This window comes from Vulpes vulpes, chromosome 3 (genome assembly GCF_048418805.1).
Source record: "Vulpes vulpes isolate BD-2025 chromosome 3, VulVul3, whole genome shotgun sequence".
NCBI classification, from domain to species: Eukaryota; Metazoa; Chordata; class Mammalia; order Carnivora; family Canidae; genus Vulpes; species Vulpes vulpes.
In genome coordinates, this window is record NC_132782.1 from 102,853,484 (window position 1) to 102,881,360 (window position 27,877).

At 49.5% G+C, this 27,877-nt stretch overlaps 1 protein-coding gene across 2 annotated transcripts in view; it reads right to left on the minus strand.

The window, feature by feature from the left end:
* The window catches only part of ABCC1 (ATP binding cassette subfamily C member 1 (ABCC1 blood group)), a 141,811-nt gene that overhangs the window by 86,313 nt on the left and 27,621 nt on the right, over positions 1-27,877 (minus strand). For both annotated transcript variants that reach the window (XM_072753779.1, XM_072753778.1), the window contains exons 2-5: positions 16,319-16,495; positions 13,564-13,689; positions 8,552-8,689; positions 7,314-7,439 (exon numbers count right to left, since the gene is read on the minus strand). In XM_072753779.1, the coding sequence (XP_072609880.1) occupies positions 7,314-7,439; positions 8,552-8,689; positions 13,564-13,689; positions 16,319-16,495 (567 nt within the window). The remainder of the gene's footprint in view (positions 1-7,313; positions 7,440-8,551; positions 8,690-13,563; positions 13,690-16,318; positions 16,496-27,877) is intronic.

Sequence of the window (27,877 nt, forward strand, 5' to 3'; positions counted from 1 at the left end):
GAAATGGTATTCATGGTATTAATACTAATATCAGAAACAATAACAATAATAATTCTTGCAGCCCCACAATACACTGAGCACCATACCAAACACTTTCTGTAAGGGTTGGCACAGAAAGGCCCACAGGCTGGCTGCTTGCCAACAAAGTGTGACTGGCACATGGGATGCCTATTCATTTACATACTGTCTACGTCAGCTCCTGAGCTACGACGGCAGAGGGGAGTCATTGCAACCCGAGCTATATGGTCTACAAGGCCTGAAATACTTACTGTCTGGCTCTTGACACAGAAAGCTGGCTAAGCCCCACTTATTACATCAGAGCTCATAACACCCTGAAATTGTGGTCACTAAGGTATAAAATTAGAGCCACGGAGCACAGCTGTGTGGGTTACGGACGTTGCAAACAGACGCCCAGCTGAGGGGCAAGTCGGGGCTCAGATGCAGCCGGTGCCCAGCTCAACAAGACCCTCAAGTCCTGTGCCTGCAAGGGGCTGCGTTAGCCCAAAGGAGGCAGGGCCGTGCCCAAATTCAAACACCCAGATGGGGTGCAAGGTCTTTTTCCCATTTGCATGGAGACACAGTGAGAACAGCGGGTGTTAGACACATGCACACAAAGGGTCCCCAAATCCTAGCATTCTCTCAAAATCAGACAACTCCAGCTGCCGTGGGGCAAGAACAAAGCAACCTTTTGATTGTAGAATTGAGGGCAAATTCATGCCCTGTCCACCCTACTGTATACAAATAGAGTTGTTCCCCTGAAACCATAAGAAATGCTAGCCCAGGGGGAAAAGGTTAATCCCCACCCTGGCCAGTAGAAATCCCAGCTGCTGCGAGAAAATTCTCCCCGCACACGCATTATGTACAAGAACATTTCACAGTTTCGTATCTGCACGCTCCAAGAGCTTTGTCTAATTCGCCTCCTCCCTCTTTTGATCCAAACAGGGATTTTCAAATTATGAGAAGCCACATCACGCCGACAGAAGGTCCGCATCGCCAGCCCACAGAAGGAAATCTGTAAGTCTGGAAGCTGGTTTCTGGAAGTCCCTATCTGACATCGAAGGCCTGATATGATCATTGACAACTTGAATTCGCAAGCAGTCAAGAACTGATCCTTCAAGAACAAGAAAAAGAAAGGGAACGGGTGAAGGATGAGAATCCAGATGGCGTTCCACTCGACCGAAACCAAGCAGAATGTTCTCCCATAATTCACCAACGGCAGAGCTTCCAGCTTGGGGCTTCCTGGCCACTGAGGCTGGAGCAGAGTGACTCCTATCCCAGGAGGGCGGAGACTTATTAGTGGGTCCCTCATTCATTCAGAAAGGAAAGTAATTCAGACAAGCCCCAGATGAAGGCAGAGGGAGAAAAAAGCCTGGTCTATGCGATGTACAGAGAAGGCTGCATGCTTTGGCATCTCTACCTGGCACTGGCCTGTCTGGCCAGAAACCAAGTGGCTTAAACCAATTTAGTGCAACAGCCCCAGGCACTGGTTCTTTGAGAACTGGTCATTCATTAGCTCACACCAGGCAGTTTGGAGACCTCATCTGGGTCTCTCAACACTCTAGCCTTTTCGCTACAAATTCTCTGGGTCCCCACACAGCTGTCCTGGTTTTGATTCTGTTTTGTTTCCTGTCAGTCACTCCCATTCTCCCACTGCCTTCGTGCCCAGCAGGAAGGGGTGCCTGCCACAGCAGTACAGCTTAGAGCAGGGGTGCTCCGACATGGCCCCCATCACCGGCATCCATGGTGCCTGGGGATCTGCTAAAAATGCAAATGCTTACGTCCCACCACAGCCAAGGGACTCAGACTCAGGGCGGGGGGGTTGGGGACGGTGCTCAGCATTCAGAGTTTAACCAGGCCTCCCAGGGGATGCACACTCAGGTGTGCTAACCCAGGAGAAGGGCTTTTGGTCCAGTCTTGTGAACTCAAGCAAGGCACTCCAACACTCTGGCCCTCGGTACTCACATCTGTACGAGGAGAGACTCAAAGTCCTGCCTCACTATGATGCTTCGAAAAGGACCACGTTAAAAACAACACAGAGGGTCACTGTCCAGCTCAGCCTCCCTCCCGACCCACCTGCGGGGATGTAACGACTATAAGGGCCACCAGCCTCTCTGCGTCCCATGCACCCTCCTCCTTTCAGCCAGAGGGATCCTCCAAAACACCTACAACCTGCACATGTCACTCCCCATGCTGAGAATCTTCCATCAGGTCAAAAACCCCAAGTCTTTTCAGTGACACACAATTCTACCCTTGATTTTGCGCACTTGGTTCCCTGGCCCCTCCAAACTGGCCAAACTGACCACGCAGCTCCCAAACACCAACAAGTTCCTTTATATGGTTGGGTCTTTGCACATGCTCCTTCCTCTGCTGGGAGCACCTTCCTGGGCTTTGGCCTGACCAACACCTCTCGTTTCTTGGACGCAGGCATCTCTTCCCCTGGATGCTGGCCCTGGAACCCAGGCTGAGTTAGGAACCTCTCCTGAGGCCCCTCAGAGCCCGCTGTCCCTCGTAGTTAGTTTATTTGCCCACCACCCTCTCCTGGATGGTCAAGTTTGTTCATTTCGGTACTCAGAGTCTGGTTGAGCACCACCCCCTGCCCCACACAATACCGACTCCCTAATGACCCACAGCATGAAGAAAATCCTTTCAAAAAAATGGGTTTATGAGGCTTTCATAAGCAGTCCAAGCTCCATGGCTGCCTCTGGGGTGTGTGGGGTAGAGACGGACCATGAGGGGCAGGAGAGAACTTTCTGGGCTCCTGGTAATGTTCTGCATCTTGATGGGGACTTGGGTTATACACTTGTCAGAACTCATCAGACAGTAATTTAAGATTCAGGAATTTCACTATGTATATTTTTGCTTTAAGAAAAAAAAAGAAAGAACTGTCAATGGATACAGAACTCTAGTTAATGGTTTGCACGGTGAAGTGTTTAGGTGAAGGATACTGAGTATTTCAAAGTAAGTTTCAGATCCCCAAAAAATTTAGCCTGTTGTCTGGCTGGCCAGGTATGTGAGAAAGCAAGGTTAGCAAAGTGTTAACTGTAAAATCAGACCGGGTTCTCACTGCGTAATTCTTCCAACTTTTCTGTGGGTTGGACATGTTCATGGCAAAATACTGGGGGGAAGGAAATATATTCCGTATTTACAGACAGGGCTAAAAATACCTCTTATGCCAAATGAGCTGAGCAATTTTCCTAAATGTGCTAAACCAATGCTTTTCAACCATGAACCCGTAGATCTTGTTAAAATGAGACTCTGACCTAGCAGAGCGCAGCTGGCCCAAGACTCTGATTTTCTTACAGCACCAGGGGAATGCCACTGCTGCTGCTGCTCTGAAAACCCCCACTTTGAGAAGTGGGGGGTCCACTCCCATGACCACGTTTGCCCTTGATATGCAAATGGAAACACCCTCCTCCCTCCCACCCCATCATCTTCAACAGGAGCCTTGCTCTGGCCAGATGAAGGATCACAGGCTGGGGCCAGAAAGAACCCCCGGAGAGCGTGGGAGGCTTGGTCAGCCGCTCCCAGATTCCAGGCAGCCCAGGGCCTGGGGGGACAGAGGGGAGCAGCCTCACCAGAAGCTGGGGCCAGAACAGATGGCTGAGTCATGCAAAGGGCACAGGGCCAGCTGGGGAGGATGCTGGCTTTGGTGACTCAGCAGAGGAGGGCCCAGCGCTGCCAGTTCCCCCCCAGACCCCGCCTGACCCTGGCCACCCGAGGGCATAGCTGACCGCTTCCTCTGAGGACAAGCAACATGTGACCGCGGCTCTGACATCAGCAGAGCAGCTCGGGCCAGGCTCTCTGCATCTCTTGGGCTCCGGTGTGATGCAAGCCCTGGGGATGACAGGGAGGCAGGCAGTGGAAGGCACCTGACGGTGTCCTCCTCTCCTGATCACAGGCCCTGGATCCCAGCGGGAAGGTGGCGTGGCAAGCATCAAATGGAGCCTCCATGCGTTTTCAAGAAGGGGGCACTGAGGTCCTGGAAGGGGGAAGGACTTGTCTGAGGCCACAAATCTAAGTCACAGACCCTACTACTCAGCCTTCCCAGGCTTCATCTCAACTGTAGTTACGCTCCAGTTTCGTTTTGTCTGCTCGCCCATTCGATGGCTGTCCCCCATGAGGCCACAAGCTTCCTGAAGGTCCCCCGTGGACTGCACTGTCCAAAGACGGCCAGACATCATCTGCCACACTACAAGCTCTTCTTAGGATGAGACCTGACCACTCCTTCATCTAGAGGTGGAGGCTGTATGCCTACCCCGTTGAACCCAGACCAACTTTTGGGACCTGCCTCCAAGAGTGTGGCTGCAGATATCTGGGACTGGGTCATAAGAGGTGACATAGCTTCTACCTCACACTGTCTCTCACACTCATTCTCAGACACGAACTGCCACACTGTGAGGCCATCCTGGCCGCCCTGAAGTGGACTGTCAAGCCCCGGTGAGGCTCGGGCCAGGGGCGAGCACTTAGCAGCAGACACATGAGTGAGGACAGCTCCTGTTGGAGAGACCCCAAGGGGAGAGTGCCCAGTTGAGCCAGGCAACACCCAGGACCGTGAAGCAGAATAATAAACTCTTACTGTTTTATGGGACCAAATTCAGGGTGGTTTGTTGCAGAGTATGTAAGGCACGAACCACATCAATTTCACATGTCCTCAGAACCACTGAGGCACAGGATACAACAGATGCTTTATAAATGTACAGGGACAGAGGGAGGGGCGCCTGGGTGGCTCAGTGGTTGAGCGTCTGCCTTTGGCCCAGGGAGTGATCCCAGGGTCCTGGGATCGAGTCCCATGTCGGACTCCCTGGAAGGAGCCTGCTTCTCCCTCTGCCTGTGTCTCTGCCTCTCTCTGTGTCTCTCATGAATAAATACAATATTTAAAAATAAAAAATAAAGGGACAGAGGGAGCCCACAGTCTACCCGACTCCAACATGAGTCTCCTCTTCCATGACACCACGTTGCCTCCACCATCAGATTTAAGGTGTAAGTTAGGGTCTAACAGTCCAATCATCTTCGCTAAGCTTAGATTCCTAATTAAAAAAGAATGGCTGGGGACAAGAGTCAGGGTGTCCGAGGCCCCTGCAGCCCCCGTGGGAGGCAGAGAAGGCTCCAGGCCCAGGCTGCTGGGGACACAGAAAACACAACAGGAGGAAGAAGCCAGCTCTATGAGCCACCCCGATGTACAGGCAACCAGGAAAGAAGCAAGAGGAATTTAATCCAAATCCCCAAAGGGAACCAGAAATCAGAACTTCCCTCCCCCCACAAAGCATCTGAGACAGGCCCCTGTGGACGGCTGCTTTTCAGGTCCTACAGGGAGCCTGCAGAGCCACGTGAGCTCCAGGTCGCACTGCCAGCTTCTCCCAGGCTCAGTTTACCCTCAGAGCCACCCCAGGTCTGCAGCCCCCCGGACGGGTTAAGACTTGTTCATTGTTCTTTCCAGCTCCACAGCAGAGCCCGACATGCAATAAATGTTTCCTGATGGGGACACACCCCTGCCAAACACCCACACCCACGTACACAAACACTGATGAACAGGAGACCCAACAGCCATAGACACCTGAGCCCCTCCTTTGTGTCAGGCATGAGCTGGGATCCAAGGGGTGCCCTGGGCATGGTCACTGCCCTTGTGAATTTTATACACACGTGAAAACACACACATGTACAAGAATACCCTAACACACACATGCATGCTCACAGACACATTTTCATGCGAACACATGAACATAAATATGTGCACAAGCACACGTAAACATGCACACACGCCTATGGGCAGAAACATATACATGCATGCACAAGCACATACACACACACTTTGCAAATTTCTCCAACACCGTTCTACTTTGAGCAGGGAAGTCCAAGAACAGGGCCTTTCCAAACACACTCCAGGACATGGGTTTCTACCAAACATATTGCAAGCATCAACCTTCCCCAAGCCAACCCCACAGATGCCTTCACCACCCATAACTATAGCCTCAGCCTCTTGCTGAGGGCCAGGCCAAACCCAATAGAACCACAGCAGCTGAAAACTGCTCTTGCTGCAATTTCACCAGTTAACAGCTGACTAACCAAGAACAAAGCATCAAATAAATGCTCCAAAGGCTCTCCCCTCCCTCTCAGAATAAAATCCAATGGACCACACAACTACAAGCAATTGTCCCTACTTCTGAGATGCCATGTCTTAGCCGTCTCTGGCCTTTCACTGCTCCAGCCACACTGGCCTTTCCTGCTGCTCCCTCGACATTTCATGGCAGCTCCCGCCCCAGGGCCTTTGCACTTGCCACCCTTCTACATGGACCATTCTTCTTCTGGGTATTTGCTCAACTAATTTCCTGGCTCCTATCATGTTGAAACTGCTCATGACCCTCAACCAACATGTCCATTTCCTTTCCATGCTTTCTTCTCTCCAGGATTTACTGCCACCTGACTGATAATATTTGGCTCCTGGGTTACTGTCTGTCCCTCCCTGCTCCCATGACAACTTAGGCCTCAGGCAGGCAAGAACTCAGCTTTATTTAATGCCACACCCCTGTGCCCAGATTGGGGCCTGGCACATGCTGTGGATGGAAGGAGGGAGGGAAGGAGGGAGAGAAGAAGGGGAAGGAAGAAGGAAGACAGGGAAACAGGGCAGAGGAACAGAGGCAGCTGCAGTAAAGGACTATGTTCCCTTTCATTTCAGCAGCAGGAAGACTGGCCGTATCTCCATCCACCCACTCATCTGCTGGTACATACAGGATTTCTGTGTCCCCCAAACTGATAGAATAGACCAAGGGTCTCAAATGGAAATCCCTCAGGGGCCAGGTCCAGACTGTAAAAGAAGGAACCAAGACTATATAATGCCAAAGAGAGTGATGGGGATTGCGGTAACGTAGGGCCACATACCACAGCTGAGGTCAACTGCTGCCTGCCGTGTGGGACAGTGGTCCTAATACTGCCAGAACTTCTCGTTTTTCTAGAAAACCTCCACAGTTAGAATTTATGGGAAACTTCCTAACTTTTAAACATTCACTCACATTTTCTAAAATCACTATGGCAACCAAATGAGAAACCCTACAGGGCTGTAAGACACAGCACTTTACAACTATGCATCAGAGTCCCTTCTTAAGCCCTCCTAGCCACATGTAGGCCTCTGTGTTCCATTTGCAGAGTGGGCACGATGATATTACCTCTCTCTGGGCTTTTGGGGAAGATGGAATGAGATGCCAAATGGACAACATTGGCACAGAACAGACGTCTAATCAATGTTACCTGGCATGGTGCAGTATTTTTCACACACACACACACACACACACACACACACAATCTCTGATCACACTTACGAGGTCGTGGATGGTTTCAGAGAACAGGGGCGGTCGGTCTGAGAAGCAGGACAACACGAGCTGAATCAGCACGAGGGAAAAGTAAATGTAGAAAGTGACATCGCGAAACACATCGATTTCAGCATCCTAAACAGGAGCCATGGAAGGAGGAAGAGAAGATCATTTTCTGGAGAGGCCAGGGGAGCAGGGTGCAGACCCAGGAACAAGCTCCCTGCCCTGAGCCACCTGCCCTAACAGAAGGGAGGTGGTTACATGACAGTGTGGTTCCCAATGCCCTGGTGAGGGCGTCCGACGTGCTGAAGGGAGGCTCAGGTGTGGCTCTGCTCGTACTGGTGGCGAGATTTTGCCAATTCATTCAACCTTCCTTCACTTCGGTTTTGGCGTCTATAAAGGGACCAGCGGTTCTCAATCGAGGGAATTTTGCCTCTGAGGGAACATCTGGTAGTATCTTCTGTTTACCGTAATGTGGGCACTGCTACTGGCACCCAGTGTGGGGAGGCCAGGGATGCCCTCCAAACATCCTACAAAGGTCAGGACAACCCCTTACAACAAAGACGTCTCACCCCAAAATGTTAGTGCTGAGGCTCACAACCCTGTCAGGGCAATTGTGAGTAGTGGATAAGATTATTCATAAAAAAAAAAAAAACTTAGTCCCTGCCTGGTACCTTGGAAACACGACAATGCATGTCAGCTGCCCTCAGTACTAAAGACCATCGACACCAAACACTAGAGGTGATCGGTCAATGTGCAGTTACTGACTAGCTTGAAGATGGCAGGGGACGGCAAGTTAGCCTCTGAAAAAGCACACTCTTCCCATTTCCTGGGAGCAGCATAGGCAGCCAACGTGAACCACTTCTTGGCCGGAGTGGTGGCTGATGGCACTGAGGTTATAGGAGGGCAGGTACTGGGCCCCCAGAGGCCCAATATCCAGAGCTGACTTGCCCTGCTCTTTAACTGCTGACAGATGCTCAGAGGGTGGTGTGCATTTATTTGCCTGTGGCTCTGACCCCTGGAGAACCCACATGGGCCCCTGAAGCTACACAAGTGGGGCCCCAAGGAAAGAAAGTTCTGGAACAAAGGCTGGAAGAGCTAGGGAAATCCCAGTGGAAGAAACTGGGTCCATGTAGTACCCATCCCCTGGTTCCCGTGGGAACACATGCTTTCCGCCTAAGCTGGAAGGAGCAAGCATCCCTCCCAAGGGCCGCTGCAGGAAGATGTGGGAAAAGGCCACCACTTACCTCTTTTAAGGCAGTCATGATTTTGGATCTCAAGATGGCAAGGGCACACAGTAGGGCTATAAGCCAGAAAGTGAGCATGATCCCCGAGGACTGGACTCCCTTCCTTCTCTCGAGCTGAATTAAAAAGGTAGCAAGCAGCTGCAAGAGAGAAGCACACGACAGGAGTTGTCAGAAGTCCAGGCCCCAAACCCCCACAGTCCTGGCACGTATTAGGCCTGGAGCAGGGCTTCCCTCAGCTCAGTGGTACAAAAAACACAGTCTGGGGAGGACACGTGGCTCCACTACCAGCTCTGCTCTTGCCTTGCTGGTGACCCTGGGAGAGTCACTGAACTCCTCTGAGCCTCCGCTGCCTTGTCTGCAAAAAGAGAAAGGACAACAGCACCTAACGTGAAAGTGGTGGGAATTTACGGAGGCTGCGTACAGATCTGGGATAGGATGGCGAGGTCGGGGAGGAAGTTCAGTTTACAATAGGGGGAGGCACACATTTTCCTGAATGAATGGGCATGGCTGCGTGCCAATAAAACTTTATTTACAAAAATGAGCCGTGGGCTGACCCTTCAGTTACAGGTCATCCCAGCCCTGACAGAGACTAATTATTCTCCTCTGGGAAACATAAGGAAATGAAGGAAGTTACATCACCTGCCTACATTTATACAACTCGTCTGTGGGAACTTCATCAGCATGATGGTGGACAGGGGAGCCTGCGATTTTATTTCATTCCTGATACCTGGGACTAGTAGGCCATTTCGCACATGATTTAATGATCAGGGAGAGAAAATACGTGGTAAGATGGCTTTTTCCCGAAAGAAGGAGAAATGGCCATGGCCATTCCCCAAACAAGCAGACATGGCCTCCAGAGGTGCATCCCCAAAGCCAGTCATGAGCCAGACTTCTGAGGAGTCTGCCCTTACTCCCCAGAAGCACAGCCACCGGTCATTCATCCTCCTGGGGGGTGCCCTCATCTCCCTCACTCCCCACATTTAATATATCAGCAACCCACACCGGCTCTGCCACCAAGGCCAATGCTCTGTTCATCCACTGCTCATCCTGGACCTGCCCCCTCCCCTTGCTCTGGGTGACCCCATGGGCCCCCCACTGGTCTCCCCACTTCCCCACCTGCCCCAATAATCCAATCCATTTCCCCATTCAGAGGCCACAGTTGGCTTTTGAACACACACAGAGCCAGGCAAGCCACACCCCTGCTCCTAAATGTACCCGGCCACAACATCCCTGGTGAATGTCGTACCCAAGCTCAATGCCACGGGACGGGACCTGCTGCAGAACCTCCTGAAGTGTAACCCCGTCCAGCGCATCTCGGCAGAAGAGGCCCTGCAGTACCCCTACTTCTCTGACTTCTGCCCTCCGTAGGCTCCAGGACCTTGGCCAGGCTGGGGCCTGGCCTATTTAAGCCCCCTCCCGGGAGGGGAGAAAAAGCAGGGGATGCACGGTGTGCTGAGCTCCAGCTGTGCTGGGCCTAGCCGGGGTAGAGGTGCCCAGCCTGTGTTCTTGACTCCCTCCATGGACTTTATTTAATTTCATAAATTGGCTCCTTTCCCACAAAACAAACAAACAAACAAACAAAAAAGTCTCCCTTGAGGACTGGGGGGTTTAACCTGGGGTCCAAGGACCAGGCTGTGGCCAGAACCCAGAGGTCCATGAACTTGGATGGGAAAACAATCACAGCTTTGCTTTCTCTCATCAGCACCACCAGTCAGAAGTGAGGGCGATACACCGCAGAGCATTAGCAGTCCCTGGGACTCTGTCGCCGTTAGAAACTGTATCTGAAAATACATGGGGGACGAGGTCTCCTGCACTCACGTACAGCCATCGCTGCTTGGAAATGAAGGAGGGATCCCAGCCGCTGGGAGATCCTGATGTGGAAGGCACGTATATTTTTTACTTTGTTTTTTAATCTTTTGCTGTTTTTAAGCACGCTTGGTTTCCCAAACCAAGTGCCCTGCAACTGAACAATGGATAAACAATGTGTGCTGAAACCAGGCCACTAAATACACCCAGAGCAACTAAAAAACAAACAAACATCTCTGGACACACACAACACAGCTGGCCTGCAGGTCTGAGAAGTCAGCCTCAAATGGCCACGGACAGCACAGTGCCATTCACATGACATTCTGGAAAAGGCCAGGTGATAGGGAACGTTTTGGGGCAATGGGGCTGTTCCAGGCCTCAACTGTGGAGCTGGTAGTTGCATGACACTGTAGGTTTATCAAAACTCATGAACTTGTATTTTTCTTTAAAAAGTGAATTTTAGGGGCACCTGGGTGGCTCAGTGGTTGAGCATCTGCCTTTGACTCAGGTTGTGATCCCAGGGCCATGGGATCAAGTCCCACATCGAGCTCCCCGCAGGGAGCCTGTTTCTCCCTCTGCCTATGTCTCTGCCTCTGTGTGTGTGTGTGTCTCATGAATAAATAAATAAAAAATGTAAAAAAAAAAAAAAGTGAATTTTAGTATATTTAAATTAAACCTCAAGTAAAAACATAAACACGATCACAAAATCTTCACATATATACGTGTGTGTAGGACTGGTTTCCTTTGTGATCCTACTTTTTTTTTTTTTTTTTTTTTAAGACTTATTTTATTTATTCATGAGAGACAGAGAGAGAGGCAGAGGGAGAAGCAGGCTCCCTGCAGGGAGCCCGATGCGGGACTTGATCCCAGGACCCCGGGATCCCTACCTAAGCCAAAGGTAGATGCTCCACCGCTGAGCCACCCCAGCGTCCCTCCCTGATCCTGTGTATTTATATTAGGAACGTTATCCTCAGACCTCACTGGCAAAGGAGAAAGGGGCCCATGGCACAAGAAAGTTGGAGAACCAAAGTTTGGGAATGCAGAACCAAACAACAACAACAACAACAAAAACCACTTCCCCTGAAACTCAAGGTCCTATGGAGTCAGCCCTCTGCCCTTCTTGCCGTCCCTGCTGCCCTCCTCTCCTTACTCCCTCTCCCTCAGCCACACAGGTCAACTCCCCCATTTCTCCCTCTGACACCCAGGACTGTTGCACACCCTAGTCTATTCTCTCCAACTAGACAGTCCTCAGCCTCCTCAACTTTTTAACTTCCTGCTCATTGTTTCAGCTCGGGCTCTACCACTCCTGGCTCCTTAGCCCCCAAGCCAAACACGTCCACCAAACTTCACCCTTACAGCACACTGCACAAGAACAAACTGTGCCCTTTTGGGGGAAGTTGTTCATTGAGTGTTTGCACAACTGCACATATGCTCCACAAGGACAGGAACTGTGTCTGTCTTGTTTCCAATTCCTGCCACACAGTAAGGATAAAAATCTATCTGCTGACTGCTTTCACCCCATATTCGTAGTGCCATCTCCTCCTGCCCCCAGGGGTGTAGACAGAATGTCACTGTCACAGGAACAGCAGGGCGGATCCTTTCCTCTGTCACGGAGCCTACAGGGCAAGGGAGACACTGAAGATCTCCTAGGCCACCTCTCAGCCAGCTCAGAGTCTCAGAAGGCGTAAGGCCCAGTGACCCTCAGCCCCTCACACCTGTGTCCCCAACATCACAGACACACTCGTGAATGAAGAATCAAAAGACCAGGAAGAAGGAAGGTAAGTGGGGTATGAGCCACTCCAGACAACACTAGTCTCCCTTTTACACCTTCTTGCCCAGACGTACAGTCTAAGACCTTCAGGCCAACAAGACCAAGCTCTTCCTTTACCAATTCCCTTGACACACTTATGGGGTGCTTACTACATGCTAAGGTGTGGGGCCCAGCTATGGAGACAGAGAGGTGAGCAAGCCCCCGGGAAGAGCCACGTATTGGCAAAGAAGCCCACAAACAGTGGGGCAGACACCTGGGTGTGAGGCTGGCTCTCCCACTTACTGGCTGTGTGACCCTGAGTCAGTTCCTTTACTTCTCTGTGCCTCAACTTGCTTATCCACAAACACAGGAATAAAGAGCACAAATCCCTGAATGAGTCCACAGGTAAAGAGATTGGGGCTGTTAGTAAGTGCAATAAAGATTCATGAGCCTCCGCAATCTGGCTCGGACTTGCCTTGCCTTTCCCATCTTCTGCCAACCGCTGCTCTGTACCCCCTGAAGTCCCACTCCGCAGTCCTTCACGGATGGCTTCTACTCCTTCACCCCCAGCCTCTAACCCCTCCTTGGACTCACTGTTCTCCCCACTTACAACATCCTGCCCCGAACCTGCTTCCCTGCTCACTCTCAAACACTCGAGGGCTATGCTTGCTGAGAACCTTCCAGGCTTCTCCGAGGACCAAGGTATGGCATGCATATGCAGGAACGGCCCTTCATTCAGAGTACAACAACGTGGCATGTGGGTGCCAAACCACAGCCTCCGCAGTGACCACCCCCTCACTCAGCTAGGTATTTGCTGCGTGACCCTGAGGACATTTAATGCCCCTGAGTCTTAGTGTCCTCCCCTGCCAAATGGGGACAAGGCTGCTCTGAGAATAGATGAATTCTAATCTCTCATTTCAAGACATGTAAACCCCCAACAACAGCACCAGGCACACATTAAGTACTTAAAACCTGGCAGCTGTAATAAAGCAGTTGCCCTGGGTGAGTGTCCCACACAATAATGGGCCCCCGTGGGGCAGGGTGGTTTCCCATTCAGCTTGGCATCCCACCTCGTAAGCCAGAAGCTAAAAACTCAAGTGGCCATTAGGTCACAGACAACTGGTATCAATGGCTGAGCTAGCCAGCACGAGAACGGAACACAGCAGACACGACAGGAGATGGCACCCGCCATTCAGCCTCAGTGGCAAGGAGGGTAACAAGGTGTGGTGGGGACTGTGGCAAAGTGCGCGGCACAGGCTCCCCTTGAAAGGCTGCAGTCATCTCTCAGGTCCGGCTGATTGTTGTCCCAGGAGACGATGAGGCTGCTGTTGCCATCTCTGAATCGTTCAGGAGAAACCCAATTTTTGGGTTTTTCTTGTGAGATCTTCTCATTTCTAGACGCTGGCTGATGGTTTTGGCCTCGGTGGTACCCGGTGGACAGCTAGCTCCTACTTACCATAGTGATGCCCAAGAGGGTTGGGCTGACCAGAAACACCGGGGCCAGGATTTTGCCCCAACTTCTTTCCCAGAAAGAGTAGAAGAGGTCTGCCCAGCAGACGATCCATAGCACAAATCCCAAGGCCTGGAAGAGAAGAAGGACATACATGTCTTACAACAGGCGGCCTGGAACTTTGCCCAGCACCCCTGCAAAAAGCTCAGCCTTGGAGGGACCAGCCAACCCTGAAACTATCACTGTGGTCCTCAGATACAGCACACATCCTCTGAGCACGGGCAAGTCCTAGGTAGGGCGAGCCAGCCTCCGCGCCATCACACGCTAGCCTGTAACCAGAGTACGATGCCCTCTGCACCCAGGGCATCACCATTCGTCTGGTCGTTGTTCTTCCCATCACGGGAAAATTCAAGAGCTCAGTCTACAGCTCACCTCCATCTGCCACCCTGAACGCCTGCATAAGGCACCTCACGCTCTAAGCACTCATTCACCAACATTCACGGGGTGCCTGCTATGGGCCACACGTTTTTCAAAGTGCCGAGGATACAACACTGAACAAAACAGACAAAAGTCCCTGCCTTCATCACGGAGCTTCTAGTGGGGAAAAAATGGGCCAAAACCAACCTGCAAAATGTAGGCTATGATGCCAGAGAGTGAGAACTGACATGAGGAAAAATGAAACCTGCAACACAGGGTAGTCAGGGAGGGCCCTTGCAATCAGGAGACATATAGGTAAAGAGCCAAATGTGGATATTTGAGGGAAATAACAATTCAGTTACAGGGAACAGCAAGTGCAAAGGCCCTGAGGTAGGAACTGCGTGTGGCAGGTTTATGGCTGCTGTGGAACGAGCAGTGAGTGTGGCAGATGGCTGCAGGGGAGCCTGGGCACCAGATCAGGCTGGGCCACACTGAGGATTTTATTCTACTAGAGGGTTTTTGAGCAAGGCGTTGTTCATTTCTTTGTAAAATCTGTTTTATATTTTAAAGGGAGATGTTGCTCCCCCCAAAAAAGCACAAAGTGCCCCCAAAGGTCTGAGAGGAAGACATTAGATCCACGTAGGAGGGGGAAATCGATAGCGTTTTGTGTGGTATGAACGAGACACGTTTGGATGAGGGTACTGTAGGCAAAGTGGCAGCTTCAGTAAAACCACTCAAGTTCTCTCGCTTTTAGGAAAATTAAGTGTTCAGAAATGTGGCTTTTAAAATGAAGTGAGACACTTGCTAAGTCAAGAAGAGGAAATGGAATAAAGAACGTGACCAGTACCTGCTCTTGACATGTCTTCCCTGAGACAGCCCTGTAATGGAGACAAACAGGCAACACTCCGACCACAGATCCAAACGAACCCCATCAATCCCGGGTGGATGAACACCACACGACCCTAGGTATAAGACCCCAGAGGGACACAACACCTCTTCCATGGCTTTCCAGCTGGACATGCATTACCAGCATCCTGAAGAAACATCACACAGGCCCCCGCCGAGGAACTCCCTCTACCACAACTGGGCCACGCTCTTCCAATACATCATTGTCACAAAGCAACAAAGGAAGGCGGGGTGTCCTTCCAGATTAAAGAAAACCAAAGAGACACCATGACTAAAAGTACTGCATGAGGGGCACCTGGGCGGCTGAGTTGGTCAAGCATCTGAGTCTTGGTTTCGGCTCAGGTCATGATCTCGAGGTGGTGAGATCAAGCCCCACATCGGGTTCTGCACTCAGGGGTGAAGTCCGCTTCAGATTCTCTCTCTCCCTCCCGCTCATGCTCATGAATGAATGAATGGATGAATGAATGAATAAAATCCTTTTTTTTAAAAGATTTTATTTATTTATTCATGAGACACAGAGAGAGAGGGAGAGAGAGATAGGCAGAGGGAGAAGCAGGCTCCCTGCAGGGAGCCCCAGCAGGACTCGATCCCAGGACCTCAGGATCACGATCTGAGCTGCAGGCAGACGCTCAACCGCTGAGCCGCCCAGGTACCCCAAGACTGGTTTTTGGATGGGGCTGGGAGTGTGGTGCTAGACAGGGCTGTGTAGGACAAGTGACAAAAGCTGAATTCAGACAGAAGGTTTTTTTTTTTAAAGTATTGTGTTCATGTTAAATTGCCTGAATTTAGTAACTATACTGTCGTTACATAAGAGAATGCCCTGTTTTGAGAAAAGACACACCATAAGAATCAACAAGTAAAGACAGCATGGATGCTATCGATTCTCAAATGACTCAGAAAAAAATAAATGACCTGTGTAACTGGAGAGACAAAGAGCAAATCATAAAACAAGTGTGGCAACATGTTAAAACCTGTTGACTGTAACGGGGATCCAGGGTCAGCAGGGTGGGGTGGGGTGGGGGGGAGTTCCTGGGATCCTTCCTGCAGCATGAAATTACTTCAAAGTAAAGACTATTGGGAGGGGAGGGGAGGGGAGGGGAGGGGAGGGCAGATAAAGAAATCCCTGGGTCAGGTATGAAGACCTCCTAATTGTCTCCTGATCATCTCGTAAGGGAGAGCTTATCATGCTCACCGTACTGATGGGGGAGCAAGGGCTCAGGCAGGTCAAAAACTGTGCTCAAGGTCACACAGCTGGTAAGAAGCAGAGCCCACCTGTGCACCCAGGTCTGAATCCAAAGCCTCAGACTTTGCCCACCACCTTCTAGAAGAAGGAACCCACTTAAGCAGAAGAAACGTGTGTGTCTTCACCAACCACCACTCCCCAACCCAAGCACACCCCATCCCACCTGCCACCTCGATGAAACCCCAAGGGACTTACAGTTTTGGTTTTGTTGAGATATGTCATCTGAATGTAGCCTCGGTCATGGCGCGAGAGATAGAGGAAGTAGAAGGGGAAGCAGAGCCAGAGGTAACAACAAGGCACCCACACGAGGACCGTGTTCTGAAAGCACTTGGTGAAGTCGGGGTTGCTGGTGTTCCACGAGACGTCCCGCTCCTGCGGACGAAAACATAGGATCAGGATCCACGGGCCGTGGGAGAGGGGGGCCCAAAGGTCAAAACTCGACACGATGGAGCGCAAGAAAACACATGAGACCCTACCCTGAGGCCCTCTTGGGCACAACGTGCCACCTGGAAAGATCAGGAGCCAGAAAGACCATGAGACAAAAAATAAGGCATAAAGGCAGGTCTTGCCTCACAGAACCGTAAGGCCTGGGACCTGCGGTAAGTCCCGCCATCATGAAGAAGCTAGAGCCTGTCACTGAAGAAACCCAGAAGGGTATTCCCCTGTCAACTGAAGAGTCCTTGAGTCATTATGAATCACCCTACCTTACCTGAGGACAACTGAGGACTTCAGAAAGTCTTCTTCTTGATCCCCATCACCACCATCGGTGCCACCAACATCACCATCATCATGACCACAGCCACCATCGGCAGCACCACCACCACCATCATCATCATCATCGCTGCCACCACCACCATTAGCAGCATCAGCATCATGGATGACGCCCAAGTTGTAATCTAAGTGGTAGGTTCTATGCTAAATGCTTTGTATGTGGTTATCTCCCTTAATTCTTTGAGGACTCTGTCATTCTTTTTTCAGAAGGGCGAGCCAGGGCACGGACAGGTTTGGTGATATGTGTCAGTACCGCACAGTAGGCAAGATCTGGAGCCCAATTCAAACCCAGCCAATTTGGTTCTGAAGTCCCTGCACTGAACCACTAAGTTATCCAGTCTAGGAAACAAGTTTAATTGGTTTTCTTTTTTTAGGAACCCACACGTGTTTCATTAGAAATGTGCCAAACAGGGGCACCTGGGTGGCTCAGTGGTTGAGCATCTGCCTTCAGCTCCAGGGGGTGAACCAAGGGTCCTGGAATCGAGTCCCACACTGGGCTCCCCACAGGGAGCCTGCTTCTCCCTCTGCCTGTGTCTCTGCCTCTCTCTGTGGGAGGGAGGGAAGGTAGGAAAGAGGGAGGGAGGGAGGAAGGAGCCAAATAGATAAGCAGACACATAATAAATGGATCAAGTATATGGGCCCAAGAATAAACGTCATCTGTCAGTTAGGACTTCTGTAAATGGAGAATTTAATTCAAGTCCTGATTTGACCACTGACGGTTACACAACTTTGGGAAAAGTTATTACCCTACCTTGGGGTTTTCACTTCCTATTTCTACCATGAGTAGGTCAGGTAACATCAGAGATCTGACACCGGTGGCCCCCAGGCCAATTTGGCCCACGGTTTGTTGTTACTGCTGTTGTTTTAGCATGCTCTTTAAGGAGTCTTAGGTTAGATGCCAACATTTAAAATCAGAAAATTTCATGTAAACATTTAGATCTGGCTCCACTTAGAAAATGAGAAAAATCTGGCAGCACCGGGCCCAAATTCCTGCTTCACAACCATCAGCAGGAGAGCTGGGGAGCAGCCCTTCTTAGGATGAGGTCCGGGTGTTCCAGCTGCCTCGCGGACCCAGGCCCCATGCAGCCTACTTCCCTCCTAGCATTTTCTCCCCACCACCAGACGAAGCACACTCCAGAAAGCTCCAGGTAGCTCTGATCCCTACAGACTCCCCACAATCAGGTAAGCAGGACCACCAAGGAACTCCAAGGAACCCGGAAACTTAGGGCTCTATAACAAGCTTTCAAGCCACATAGGAGGACGTGAAAGAAGGTAATGGGAACAAAAAGATCATTTCACTTAAAACACACATTTCATCAAAATTCATGCTCCAAGCTTCTCAGAAAAGACACCTCATTATGAACAACAACACTGAGCATAGTTAACGCTCCTGAAATGCACACTTCAAAATGGTTATTAAGATGGTTAAAAAAAGAAAGGATTTGACATTAAGAAAGAGCGCAAGTGGGGCTCTGGTTATTAAGCAGGTACCTAAACTGGTTCTTCAGAGGTATAATTATTCTAGGATACGAACAGTTATTTCTCCAGAACCAAGAACAAGAAAATCATTGATAAATAAACTTTAAAAGGTCAACGCACACAAAGGGATTAGCTAGGAAACTTCTAGACACAAAGAAATCCTAAAAAAGGATAAAGGTCACGCCTCCATGGACTTGGCATTTGGAAGACAGCCTTGTAAATGAGTACAAGAGTGGTTTAGATCAAAGACTGATTATTTTGACTGATTTCACATCACTTGTAATTCTTGAGGTGATGGTGGAAAAGAGAATTAAACTGTTAGTTGGTTATTATACACAGAACCGTTTCTGAGCAGTTGCCAGAAAAAGCTCATTCCAAAAGAATTTGCCTTTCTTGTGAAAACAATGCTGGGCAATAATATATGCGGTTCTGTATAGCAGAAGCTGGTTCATGTATGAGACATTTCCATAACCTAATCCTTGCCCCAATTATTCCTTGTCTGGACTACTTCAATAATTCTCTAACCATTCTAACCACTCCCTGCTTCCAGTCCTCCTGGCCCCACTCAGTCGTCCCTACTACAGCCAAAGTTATCTTACCTACTCGGACATCCATACGTGTATCCACAAGATACTTATCTACCCACCCACTCACCCATCCATCCATCCACCCACCAATGCACCAATTCATCTATCGATCTACTCACTCCTTACCCATACATCCATGCATCTATCTATCCAGGCACCAACTCCCATCCATCTACCCACCCATGCACCAACTCACCCATCCATCTATCCATTAATCCACCCACCCTCTTCCCATGCATCTGTGCATCCATCCATCCATGTACCAACTCATTTATCTACCCATCTATCCATCTACCCACTCCCTACCCATGCATCCATGCATCCATCTACCCACCCACACAACCAACTCATCACCCATCCCTAGCCATGTGTCCATGCATACATGCATCCATCTACCCATCCACCCATGTACCAACTCATCCATCTACCCTATCCTTAACATGCATGTACCTAGCCACCCATCCATCCACCTGTCTATCCATCTACCCACTCTCTACAAATGCAACCATGCATGCACGCAGCCACCCACCCAACATCTACCAACCTATGCATCAACCATCCATACATCTACCCACTCATGCACCCAACCAACATTTCATCCATGTTTCTCTCTTTGTATTAATTTACTTTTTTAAAAGGTCATACATTTTATGTGTCAAAAATGTTTCAAACTATATAAAATGGCATACATATGGTGAAGAAGTAATCTCCCTCCCTGAATCTGCAGTCCCCTATCCCATCCCACAGGCAAAATTGCCCTTGCTAACATCTTGTGTATTCTTCCAAATATCTTCCAGATGAAGTGAATCGATTTCGTTTCCCCAAAAAGTATAAAATATACTGTTCTGTATTCTTTTTTTAAAGATTTTATTTATTTATTCAAGAGAGACACACACAGAGAGAGGCAGAGACACAGGCAAAGGGAGAAGCAGGCCCCATGCAGGGAGCCCAATGTGGGACTCAATCCTGGGACTTGATCCGGGGTCCCCAGGATCAGGCCCTAGGCTGAAGGCGGCACTAAACCGCTGAGCCAGCCGGGCTGCCCTGTATTCTGTTTTTAGCCTAATATTAGCAACTGATTTTCTCAGTAACAGAGGTATGTTTTATTCTTAAGACCTTTCTTTTAAATAAAGGTAAAAGTGACATGCCATCTTTGCATCTCAGTCTCTAACCCTGTCTCTAGAAGCAACCATTATGGGTTTCTTGCATATCCTTCCAGAAAATATTTTATGTATGTGTGTGTATATATGTGTGTGTGTGTGTGTGTGTATCCAGCTTTTTCTTGTGTGTATATATATATATATATACATATATATATATTTCTTGTGTGTGTGTATATATATATATATATATATATATACACACACACACACACACAAATACATATTTTCTGTTATCAAATAGAAGGGAGCATCCACCTCTCACTGTTCTGTACCTTCCTTTTTCTCTTAACTTTTTTTAGTTTTTTTTTATTTATTTAATCTCTACACTGAACGGGGGGGGGGGGGGGGCTTGAACTCACAACCCCTAGGATCAAGAGTCAAGAGTCAATGCTCTACGAATTAAACCAGCCAGGCGCCCAGCTTTTTCTCTTAAATAACAGGCCTTAAAGGTCATCCTGCACTGCGAAAGAAGTGTTTCCTCATTCTTTGTTCCAGGTACTTGGTATGGACTTGACTTTAACTGATGAGCCTCCTACCGACCGGGCATGAGCTACTCTAATAGACAAACAATGCGGCAGTAAATCGATAACCTGGGAAGTTCCTTGTTTCACATACACACAGGCATATATATAAGATAACTTTCTAGAAGTGAATGTGTGGGGACAAAAGGTGCATGCATCTAAAGTTAAGACAGTGTCCTCCAAGGGGGTATCAATTTATACTCCTCTGAACAAGGTACAAAGGTGGCTACTTCCCAAACAACACGTATTACGAGCTTTTTGATCTCTGCAGAGGTGGATGTGGAAAATAGCTCACTATAGCTTCACTCCCTCCCTCCATAATGAGTGAAATGGAAGATCTTTCCATATGTGTTAAAAAGCAGTAAGGCTTTCCTGCTCAGGGAGAAAATTCACAGACTTAAGTATTCATGTTAATAAATGGGACAGATCTGATTGTCCTCGCTCCTCCCGGTAACCAGCCTGGATGGCTCCCTGTCCCCTTCAAAAGCCAATCCCTGCTGTGGTTCGTGAGATCTTCCACATCTGAGCCCCATCTATTTCTCCTACAGTTTCTCCCACCCTTGTTCCCCAATGTGTCAACTCCGGTATTCACTCAAAGAAGCATTTACCACACGTGCATCAGGCTTGTTCAAGGCACTGGAGACTCAGGAGGGCCATGGCCCCTGCTTTTAAGGCACTCCCTAGCTGCTGGTCAGGTGAATGGTTCTCTGGGATACCTCTGGCTAGATGCTCTTCCTGAAATGTCTTTCTGCTGTAATAAACTCCTATGCATCCCACAAAACCCAACTTGGGCATTTCCTTTAGGAAGCTTTCCTCCCCACTCCCCAAATCCTCAGACTCATCCCCCCAATCTTTGCAATTATTTTCCTACTTGTCACTACCTCTGTTCTACGAGGACCATGCAAGGACCTCAGTGCCAGGACCATATTTATTTACTCTGGACACCTCTCCTCTTCACCTGGCAGGTACCCAGAAATTACTGAGTAAATGGCTCATGCCATGCCTCCCCTCTCCAACATCATCTCCTACTTTGCTTTTTAAAAAATAACAATCTATCCAGGCAGAACCTGGATACAACCCTGGACTTACTGGTTGGGCAGATGCGGACTGAAGTTCAGGCCCTGACCTCATGAAAACCTGTGCAGGTCACTTCACTTCTCCAAGCTTAGTCACCTCCCCAGTGAGATGGTCAGGAAAACCAAGGGCCTGGAGGGGGTTTTGGCCAGTAGCAAAAGGCACAGTGCATGAGAGGTGTTCTGCATGGGACTGTTACGCTCTAGACACGAGGGGGTGACAGCCAGTAGCAGACGCTAAGAATTCACGCTAATCCCCACCCCTGGCACTGGCAGGGCCCAGACTCAGGAAGCTCAGAGGACAGAGAAACACTCGACTTAGGAAGTAAGCAAGAGGAAACTGGGGAGCATCTAAGGACACGGAATCCCTGGCAAGGAGAAGCTGAAGAAATGCTCAGCTCAGCGAAGGCAGGAGCCAGCCCTTCAGAAGGCAGCTTCCTGCTCCAAGCCGCACACCCGCCCTGACCCAGAGGGAGAGGCAGGAGGGAGCAGCAGGGGGGGACCGGGGGGCATGCAGAAAGGGGAAACCTGCTCGTGAACGTGCAATTTCACTGCTGCAGGAGGCAGCCAAGATGCCACCTGCCCCCAGGCCGCCTCAGCCGGCCAACAGTGGCCCTGACAACTGTCCCCAGAATGAAGACAACAGTGTCAGGGCGTCCAGTGTGTCCCTCACTGGCTGGGATTATAAGGAATCTTCTGTAAAAGGGACTCCCTTGGCCGCCCCCTGGAGACCAGCAGCGTGACCCCGCTATCTGGGGTTTGGGCAGGAAACACCAAATGCGGAGGGCCACTGGAAGGCTTAGGAAAGGTGATGACTCACGGAGAGTCTGCGGACCACTCGTGGCTCACGACCTCAGGGCTTGTAGCCACCCTACTCTTCCTTCCAGCAGCTCTGCCTCCAGATCCAGGGAGCTTCAGCAATCAGGCTGGCCTGACCACTGCTCTCTAATTCTGGAGCGGCCATCGGGCCCCAGGCTGGTGACAAAATTCAACCCTGGGAGAAGGGAGTCCAGAAAACAGTCAGCAGTGTGGACCCAGGCAGCACACCGTGGGGAATGCGGCCCAAGAAAAGCTCCATACAAGAAGAGCATCACAGACTCCCCCAACCCATATGATTAATGGTGTGAGGACACCTCAACAACCTTGGTGCCCTTTCATGTGCCTCCCCCTACAGCCCCCAGCCCTGATGCTCGAGGATTGGGGGGGAGGCACACATCCAAGTCTGCTTGGCCCACAAGCTCAGGGAGTTTGTAACATATCTACTGGGTGCTTTCATCTCACATCCTTCTCTCTTGGAGCAGAATGATGACGACCGGCATGCTGAGCACCAACGTACCAGGCATATCACTCAGTCCTCACAGGAGAGGCACTGAAGCTATGCTCGTTTCACAGATGAGGAAACTGAGCCACCGGGAACTAAGGCATCTTGATCCAAATCAATCCAATCACAGCAAAGATGCTACTCTCTTGTCCCCAGTGATGCAAGGCTGAGGATGTGGGGTTTATAGGTGTCTTGGCTATTTACCAGGGAAGCACCAAAAGTTGGAGGGGAAGGAAGCAGTGTCACCTCTGTGGAGAGCTGAGAACAAAGTGAACATTATAAAAGGCGGAGATGAAAGAAACTGGTACTTGGTGCCATGGTGGGGGGGGATGGGGGAAGGGTGCCACTGGATCAAACTTCACCTGCAGTCCTTCTTCCCAGTGGATCTTTCCCAATAAATTCACTATATTGTTTAAACAAGTTTAAAATGAATTTGCTCTTGGGGCATCTGGATGGCTCAGTTGGTTGAGCATCTGCCTTCGGCTCGGGTCATGATCCCAGTGCCAGGCTCCCTGCTCAGCGACGAGTCTGCTTTTCCCCCTCTCCCTCCTCCTCTGCCCTCCCCCCCCCCCCCCCCCCGCTTATGCTCTCACTCGTTCTAAGTAAATAAAATCTTTTTTCAAAAATTAAAAATAGGGGATCCCTGGGTGGCTCAGCAGTTTAGCACCTGCCTTTGGCCCAGGGCATGATCCTGGAGTCCCGGGATCGAGTCCCGCATCGGGCTCCCTGCATGGAGCCTGCTTCTCCCTCTGCCTGTGTCTCTGCCTCTCTCTCTGTGACTCTCATGAATAAATAAATAAAATCTTTAAAACAAACAGAGACCACATAGAAATATTTAAAATAAAAAAAGAGGGATCCCTGGGTGGCGCAGCGGTTTAGCACCTGTCTTTGGCCCAGGGCGCGATCCTGGAGACCTGGGATCGAATCCCACATCGGGCTCCCGGTGAATGGAGCCTGCTTCTCCCTCTGCCTGTGTCTCTGCCTCTCTCTCTCTCTGTGTAACTATCATAAATAAATAAAATTTTTAAAAAAATAAAAAATAAAATAAAAATAAAAAAAGAAATATTTTAAATAAATAAATAAATAAAATGAATCTGCTCTCACAATACAAAACATCCCAATAATACAAATTTTGATCCACTGAGTCAACTTTCAGATAATAATATGACTCAGAATTTGACATGCATGAATTTAGGGTTTATACCATTACCAGTAGTATATTTCTGGGTAAGTCACTGATCTCTGAGGCTCACATGGCCCACCAGGAAAATGGAGCTACCACCCTCTCCTCCCTAGGGGATCATAAAAACCCACATAAATGATTATTATTATATACAAATTCTTCAGCTGACTCTTTTAGAGCCCACTTCTTTCCTTCTGTTCTCCTCCTTCTTTATTCTCCTTCTCCTTCCACATCATCCCACCCCATCTCCCAAAAAGACTATCCCTTTGTCTCCTAGACCCAGTTTTCTTCTCTATTTGCATGTGACCTTAGACAAGTTACTTAACCTCTCTGAGTCTCATCTCCAAGGCTGAGAATACCTGTCTCTTAGAGCTATCCCAAAGGTTAGCTAAAATTACACACAGGGTCTTGCACACTATTGTCAGTAATCTTAATTCTTACGTCAGTAACAAAAATCATACCATTACAAAATCATGTATATAACAGAGACGCCTGGGTGGCTCAGCAGTTGAGCATCTGCCTTCGGCCCGGGGTGTCATCCCACGGTCCCTGGATCGAGTCCCGCATCGGGCTCCCTGCATGGAGCCTGCTTCTCCCTCTGCCTGTGTCTCTGCCTGCCTGTCTCTCATGAATAAATAAATAAAAACTTAAAAAAGATAATGTATATAACAAATAAATGGCATGCATAGTAAGTATATAAATAAAATAATGGTATTAATGAAAACTTATGCCATTGTATAAACTTCATATGGTATAAACTTCACATGGTGACCTTATATCGTTATGGATAATAATACCAGGTAGTATTAGCTAAGCACTAATTATGTGCCAGGCACTATTTCTGTGCATTTGAAGTGAATTAATTCGTTTAACCTCTATGACTACCCGGAAGGGAGGTTTTATTGTGAAGCTCCTTTGCTAGATGAAGAAAAGAGACATGAAGACAAATAACCAGCCGTGGGTCAATCAGTTTGTATGTGCTGAGGCTGGGACTCAAACTTAGGAAGCCTGACTATTGAGCTGCCCTCCTGATCCCCGTGCTGGCTCCTCTTAAAGGGGAACATAGGAATTTTAGCAAGGTTTTCTGGAGCTGTGCCCGTGTCCATGAAAAATCTGGGCCAAGAGGAAGATGTGAGTCCTTCCATCATCACCAAGTTCAGACCCCATTACCTGTACTCACTGCCCATGCTGCTGTTACAGATCACCATAAACTAGGTGCCTTTTTAAAAAAAAAAAAAAAAGATTTTATTTATTTATTCATGAGAGACAGAGAGAGGCAGAGACCCAGGCAGAGGGAGAGGCAGGCTCCATGCAGGGAGCCTGACGTGGGACTTGATACCAAGACTCCAGGATCACGCCCCGAGCCGAAGGCAGATGCTCAACCACTGAGCCACCCAGGGGTCCCATAAACTTGGTGCCTTAAGGTAACACCCTGGTTTAATCCCACAGGTGCAGAGGTCAGAAACCTGAAAGGGGTCTCGGTGAGCTATGGTCAAGGCATGGGAAGGGCTGCGTTCCTTCAGGAGACCCCGAGGGAGAATCCATTTCCTTGCCTCTTCCAGCTTCTAGAAGCTGTCCACATTCCTCCGGTCACAGCCCCTTCTTCCATCTTCAAAGCTAAGAGCCATCAGGCCAAGTGCTGCTCACACTGCCACCTCTCCTCATTTGTGCTCTCATGTCTCCCTCTTCCATTGACAAAGACCCCTGTGATTCCTGTGCAAGCCCAGATAACCCAGGACACCACCCATCTCAAGGTCAACTATGAATAGTGGCCTTATTTCCATCAGCCGTGCAGCATCCCGGCTTCACGGCTTCTGGGGACCAGGCCAGGGCACTCTGGAGGGGCCGTTATCCAGCCTACCATGTGCCGTCAGGAGCACTCTGGTCTGTCCTCACCTCCATTCAATGGCTCTCCCGCTGGCACCATCACTCCCCTCGGCAGGGTCAAGTCCAGAAGCCACCCCAGGGCTGCCCAGCCCAAGTGGCAGCCCCACACGGAGTGGTCCTGATGCTGACCGCTCTCTCAGCTCAATCGAGCTGGTCACAGAAGTACCGTATTGTAGGGTATGTCCTTGGCAGGGGGCCCCATGGCGCTCCCCCACAGGCTGCTGCTCCGACCTGGCCTACACAGCTTCTACAGGGACACCAGGCCTGGGCCTGAAGGGATGAGGGGAACAGCTCTGCCCAGGGCCCCACTGGCTGACCCTGGGACAGGAGGGGTGGCTCTAGAGAGGAGGGCAAGCAGACAGCAAACAACAGGCGGGGTACACAGTTACGAATCTGAACCGTGGCTCTGGGTCACCTGTTATCTGGAAGTGAGGCTTCCTCTGACCTATTTAGTCACAAGGACCTACTCTGAACTAGGCATTCCAGTGGGGCCTGAGGGTCCTTTCCCGGATGTGATCGCCTCAGCAACTCATGACAGGTGGCTTTCTATCACTCGGAGGACAATTATTTATCAGGAGATTCCTATGTTCCAATAACATTTGGAGGTCGGGTTCCTACTCTCAGAGGATCATTCTACTAAAACAGGCAGATACTAAATAGACAGCTACGTGCACGTCCAATGGCAGCACATGCCCTGAAGGAGAGTAGAGGGGACAGAGAATAATGGTGGGAGGTGGGTACTATTACAGAAAGAGCTCTGGGCCAGGAGGAGAGCCAAGCAAAGACCTGCAGGTCAGAAATTACGTGACACTTTCCCCCATCGACAGGAACAAAAAGTCTGAGGGCTCGTGGGGGTTCTTAGTGGCCCTATACATCCCATTTAATCCTCACAAACAACTCTGGGAGGCAAACACTATAATTAAACCCTTTTTACAGATACAGAAACTGAGGCCGGGTCACATAACCTGCAGGCAGCATGGGTAGCCAGGAATTTGAATCCAAGGGTAGATGCCTTCGTATACCTAGAAAATGTTCTGTTCGCTTTCTTTAATCACATGCATGTACTACTGTTCCCATTTAAAATTAGTATATAAAAAATAAGAAAATAAGTATAAAAGGGTACACATATACAGATGCTTCTGTAGGCAGGGACATTTTCTTAGAAGGATACAAAAAAAAAAAAGAAAGAAAGAAAGAAAAAAGAAAAAGCTAACAGGGACTATCTCCAGGGCAGCTAGAGTAAGAAGCCACTATTCATTTTGTTTTATTATCTTTAGCACCATTTGTTTTTTTTCACTCAGCCTGTATTACCTCTAAACTAATAATAACAAAAGGAATTCGCACTTTGAATAAACAAACTGTGACAGCAGGAATTTAAGGGGAGACACTGCTAAATGCTGAGCTGGGAACAAGGAAAACACACATATCTACTGGGCGCTTGTAATGACCCCAATAGTTGAAATGTCGGGCACAGTGCTAAGGGTTTTCCAAGCATGAGTCCATTCAAAGCCCTACAAAGTCAGGGCAGTTAGAATGCCTCCTTTTCGGACCTAGGGGACTCTGAGGCCCAGAGAGGTTATGGAGCTTGCTTAGGGTCGCAGAGGTGGGCTTTGAACCTTGAGACAGACACTGAGCCCTAACCTCCCAGGCTGCACCACCTCTCAGCCAGGTGCTTAGAACTCCAGGGGATGTGCATGCTCCAGGGCCTCACTAGCCAGCCTGGGGCAACTTGGGAGGCAACATTCTTTTTTTTTTTTTTTTTTTTTTTT